We start from the raw sequence: 6,000 nt of genomic DNA on the forward strand, positions 1-6,000 counted from the left end.
GATCAGAAAACCAGTTAGTATCTGGTGCATTTGCCACATGCAGCGCGACACATCGTTTTTTTATAGAGTTGATCAGGCTGGTTGGACGTACTGCCAAATTCTCTAAAACGACGTTGGAGGCAGCATATGGTAGAGAAATTAACATTTTATTATCTAGCAATAGCACTGGTGCACATCCTTGCAGTCAGCGTGCCAATTACACGCTCCCTGAAAACTTGTGACATCTGTGGCATTGTGTTGTGTAGCCTTTTATTGTCCCCAGCACAAGGTGCACCTGTGTACTGATCATGCTTTTTAAATCAGCTTCTTGATATGCCACACCTGTCAGGTGGGTGGATTATTTTGGCAATGGAGAAATGCTCACTAACCGGGATGCAAACAAATTTGTGTACAAAATCTGAGAGAAATAAGCTTTTTGTGCGTATGGAACATTTCTGGTATCTTTTATTTCAGCTCAAGAAACATGGGACTTCACATGTTGTGTTTATATTTTTATTCAGTATATAAACCTATAAACTAAGTCCATATTTCCAGGATTTTACAGCTCAATGTCAGGACAGTCTACAACCCTAGTGTACTCTTCCCAATGCTCAAACACCACATTTTGTGTATGAATTCCAGTGGTTCCCAAGCTTCATTAAAACATTTTGCTACACAAACTTACTATATGAGTGGACAATTTCGAGTTCTGGTGACGTTAAAGTGAAAATGATTTGGCTAGATTGAAAATATCACTGAGAGTCAGCGATTTGGTGTCATTTACAATTAAAAGTCCTTTATTAGTTCAAATGCATCAAAGAGGCAATCACTTCATGACAAATATACAGAGGACAATAAACAGGTAGATTAGACCAAGGGGAAGAGTAGGAGAAAGTAGGTAGGTCTATTGCATTTGTATAAAATACCGTTATTCATATGCCCGGCCTTGCCAAAAGGCCGTTTTAGCATGGACAGCCAACTGGGTGGGACTTCAACTTCATTGCCTGATCCCTCCTGATGACCCCATTCCAATGTTTCGACCAGCAAAATAAAGTTCTGAACAAGTTCGAAACCCAAAAAGTAATGGTTAATGATTGCACAGTGTGATCAATTGAAGGCTGTTCCTTTTTAAACCTCTGAAATTGACATTTCGCTCGACATCAAAATGATTTCACCAATCAGTGCGGATAGAGCAGCTTGCTATGGAGCGGGCAAGCTATTTACATGCATTGAACAGACAAGTGTAGTGCGCGAGAGAGGGTGGAGATGGAGGCTTGGCTTGAAGAGTTGGGCATCTTGTTATGACATGCATTATCTGAATTAGGCCCACATAATTATACCTACGGAGGAGCGGCTTCTATGAAGGAACTTTGAATGTCTGAACTTCAGAGAGTTGGCTTAATGTTGGCCTGGAACGTAAAATAACGTTATTAACTGGTTCCCATGCTTTTAAAATAACAGTTTTGTTCCGGAACATTAGCACTTTTGTTCCCGGTTCTATTTCGGTTCCTCGAAAAATGACGTTATTTTCCGGTTTTCTGTTCTGTTCCCTGAACCAGTTCCAACCCCTGATGGCAAGACAGACTTTATATCAGCAACTGAAATACTGTGGTTTCAGCCCACTCATCAAGTTCAGAGTTCACTTGCCTTTAGTGCGACAAGCAGCGAGACTGTTTCCACCGAGTAGTAGCCTCGGTCTACGTAGTCCCCCATGAACAGGTAGTTGGTGTCGGGCGACTTGCCCCCGATTCTGAAAAGCTCCATGAGGTCGTGGAACTGGCCGTGCACATCTCCGCACACCGTGACGGGACAGCGCACCTCCTGCACATTGGACTCCTTGGTCAGGATCTCTTTAGCCTGGAGAGGGGAACAAAACAAGTGGATTACAGAAAACATCAGTGACTGGTGTATCCACATCTAAACATGTATTCATGAGGGTGAATGAAATAGGCTGCAAGACAAGAAGGCCTATATGTTTTTTTTTTTTTTTACTTTGTACGCTACATGAAAACACTAGATAGAAAAGCTGCCTTGCATGCTGCAAGCATGAGTTCTATATTCATTCCTTTGACTGCAAGGATACCGTAGCTTCCTAGACCGACGCACCATTTGCTATGAAAGCTGCTCCATTATCACCATGGAGACAATGCGAGTGTGTCCAAATGGAAGCAGCCCTATCCCTCTTTAATGTGACGGTGACGCTGATGTAAATCTATCCGCAAAACTTGCACTCTCGCTAAAGCAAACAACATCCAGGTGCATTACATCGCCACATGAATTTGAATGACTGCAATAAAAAATGAACTGGGTGGGTGTTAGCAAAAAAAAAAAAAAATGTGTTAGCTGGTTGTTGCACATATAATACTTAAACTTTACAACGCAAAGTATGGATCCTCAAGGAGGTCAATCATTTTATGGTTTGCAATTAACATTTGTTGGTAGCAAAGGGCACTCCAACAAAACAGTGAGATGTTGCATTTCAAATCAGCCAGACTGATGTTCTGCGCATTCTGGGGTCGTTTAAAAAAAGTACACAAACATTACACTGCCTTTAAGGGAACTGTGTGAAGGAAAAGATAACAGTTGTGACATTGTTGTGATCTAAAAATGATTCCACCCTAAATGAAATCTTTCATTTCCTCAAGTCCTGCATAGATAGCAACATCAACATGGGCATCATGTGGGGCCGTCAGGTGGGGATAGTCAAAGATGGCAAGCTAGCAGGGCTGTCGCAGCCCCCCCAATCGATTGGTCAACATTTTCAAACGTGTATTTTTCCATATATAGACACACCCTATGTTTGAATGATATCAACTATATGTAGGCTATTGAACTTGTCTGATGCTTTAAGCACTGCGATTAAAAATGAACACACACAAATTACTAAAGAGGGAACCAGAGATCAATATAGCCTAACCAGAAGAAGAAAAAAAACTGTTCCCGACCCTCTTCCTCCCACTGCCTGCTGCTGCTGGCCTTCGTAGATTCTGCCTTATGCTCCTGAAGTTGCCGGTAATAAGCTACAACAGCGATCAGCAGCCTTTTCCATTTAGAGTGCCAAGATAGCCTACCATTTCTACTGATCTGTGTCCCAGTTATGATTTTCATATGCACATTTATGTGGAACAGTTTCATTTAAGTTAAAAAAGTCTTCATATCTCAAAATCAATGTCATGTAATTAATAAAAATAAAAATTATACAAATCTAAAATTAACTTAAATTGCCATTGCCAATATGAAAAAATAGCCTACATGAAGCCAACAAATAAAAACATTGTAGGCCACAGGTAGAAAATATCCTGATGAAAATAAATCACATTGGCTACGCAAGGAACTTGAAACATTGTTTCAACTATTGCCCCGTGTAGCTCAGTTGATAGAGCATGGCGCTTGCAACGGCAGGGTTGTGGGTTCGATTCCCACGGGGGGCCTGTATGAAAAAATACATAAAAATAATATATATATATAATATATAATATATAATATATATATATATATATATATATATATATATATATATATATATATATATATATAAACAATATATGCACTAACTGTAAGTCGCTCTGGATAAGAGTGTCTCCTAAACGACTAAAATGTAAATATTAACTTGGTCTGGGCCGAAGCTGGTGCTAGCAAACTTGCAAGATTGTATAAAATATTCTGGGTCCTCAGAGTTTCTGTTGCACAGACAGACACACAGCTGTAGGCTATTTTGCGCAAGGGATAAATAGTAATCAGGTAGGCCTAGTTTATGACCTTTACAACAAATCAGAGCATGACATTGTTTCCCCCGTCATGCTGAGTGGTAATCGAAAGGGAGAGAGCTGGAAAGATTTTTCAAATAGGCTAGGTTGAGGAACTATTGTCATGCTCAATGGATGTAAAAACAGACTGTTTACTTGCTGTTTGAGGCGAATACATTTTTTCTTTGAGAAGCTCCACAGTGATGGTGAGTTAAGACAATCAGAAATAGTATCAGATCCCCCAAATGGGCAAACTTTTAGGCCTACATTTGTGCGCAGGCCAGGTAGACTAGTTTTACTTCTATACACGTAATCAGGTGCGTGTCTTTACTCAAGATTGACAGGAGCGCTCCTAACAAATGGAATAAACCTACACTTTTTTCTCTCTCCTACAATGAAAACAGTAAGACTGTAATAATAATATATTCAAATGCATTAACATAAATTACCAGAACCAAACAAACATTGTAGATTAGAAATTATGGGAATTAACGGCAAATGTACTACTGGTGAGCCAACCCCGCGGCCTCCGCAATGGATTAGTCGACTCAGACAGGCGTGAATCAGACGTGTCTCGTGTGCCCACATTTTTTTTTTAATATACTGTGTGTGTGTATGTATATATAATTATATACACACACATATACATACATATACATACATATACAGTGGGGAAAGAAAGTATTTAGTCAGCCACCAATTGTGCAAGTTCTCCCACTTAAAAAGATGAGAGAGGCATGTAATTTTCATCATAGGTACACGTCAACTATGACAGACAAATTGAGGAAAAAAAATCCAGAAAATCACATGGTAGGATTTTTTATGAATTTATTTGCAAATTATGGTGGAAAATAAGTATTTAGTCAACTACAAACAAGCAAGATTTCTGGCTCTCACAGACCTGTAACTTCTTCTTTAAGAGGCTCCTCTGTCCTCCACTCGTTACCTGTATTAATGGCACCTGTTTGAACTTGTTATCAGTATAAAAGACACCTGTCCACAACCTCAAACAGTCACACTCCAAACTCCACTATGGCCAAGACCAAAGAGCTGTCAAAGGACACAAGAAACAAAATTGTAGACCTGCACCAGGCTGGGAAGACTGAATCTGCAATAGGTACAGTGAGGGAAAAAAGTATTTGATCCCCTGCTGATTTTGTACGTTTGCCCACTGACAAATAAATTATCAGTCTATAATTTTAATGGTAGGTTTATTTGAACAGTGAGAGACAGAATAACAACAATAAAATCCAGAAAAACACATGTCAAAAATGTTAGAAATTGATTTGCATTTTAATGAGGGAAATAAGTATTTGACCCCCCCTCAATCAGAAAGATTTCTGTCTCCCAGGTGTCTTTTATACAGGTAACGAGCTGAGATTAGGAGCACACTCTTAAAGGGAGTGCTCCTAATCTCAGTTTGTTACCTGTATAAAAGACACCTGTCCACAGAAGCAATCAATCAATCAGATTTCAAACTCTCCACCATGGCCAAGACCAAAGAGCTCTCCAAGGATGTCAGGGACAAGATTGTAGACCTACACAAGGCTGGAATGGGCTACAAGACCATCGCCAAGCAGCTTGGTGAGAAGGTGACAACAGTTGGTGCGATTATTCGCAAATGGAAGAAACACAAAAGAACTGTCAATCTCCCTCAGCCTGGGGCTCCATGCAAGATCTCACCTCGTGGAGTTGCAATGATCATGAGAACGGTGAGGAATCAGCCCAGAACTACACGGGAGGATCTTGTCAATGATCTCAAGGCAGCTGGGACAATAGTCACCAAGAAAACAATTGGTAACACACTACGCCATGAAGGACTGAAATCCTGCAGCGCCCGCAAGGTCCCCCTGCTCAAGAAGCACATATACATGCCCGTCTGAAGTTTGCCAATGAACATCTGAATGATTCAGAGGAGAACTCAGTGAAAGTGTTGTGGTCAGATGAGACCAAAATGGAGCTCTTTGGCATCAACTCAACTCTCCGTGTTTGGAGGAGGAGGAATGCTGCCTATGACTCCAAGAACACCATCCCCACCGTCAAACATGGAGGTGGAAACATTATGCTTTGGGGGTGTTTTTCTGCTAAGGGGACAGGACAACTTCACCGCATCAAAGGGACGATGGACGGGGCCATGTACCGTCAAATCTTGGGTGAGAACCTCCTTCCCTCAGCCAGGGCATTGAAAATGGGTCGTGGATGGGTATTCCAGCATGACAATGACCCAAAACACACGGCCAAGGCAACAAAGGAGTGGCTCAAGAAGAAGCACATT

The 6,000-nt window shown here is 40.9% G+C and overlaps 1 protein-coding gene across 2 annotated transcripts in view; it reads right to left on the reverse strand.

The window, feature by feature from the left end:
* The window catches only part of LOC311100235 (serine/threonine-protein phosphatase 2A catalytic subunit beta isoform-like), a 51,467-nt gene that overhangs the window by 21,405 nt on the left and 24,062 nt on the right, over positions 1–6,000 (reverse strand). For both annotated transcript variants that reach the window (XR_014609809.1, XM_084141066.1), the window contains exon 2: positions 1,627–1,836. Coding sequence is in view for 1 of the 2 variants with exons in the window: in XM_084141066.1 (XP_083997192.1) it covers positions 1,627–1,836 (210 nt within the window). In the remaining variant the exon portion in view is untranslated. The remainder of the gene's footprint in view (positions 1–1,626; positions 1,837–6,000) is intronic.

The sequence above is a fragment of the Coregonus lavaretus genome (assembly GCF_964263955.1).
Source record: "Coregonus lavaretus genome assembly, chromosome: 24".
Classification (NCBI taxonomy): Eukaryota; Metazoa; Chordata; class Actinopteri; order Salmoniformes; family Salmonidae; genus Coregonus; species Coregonus lavaretus.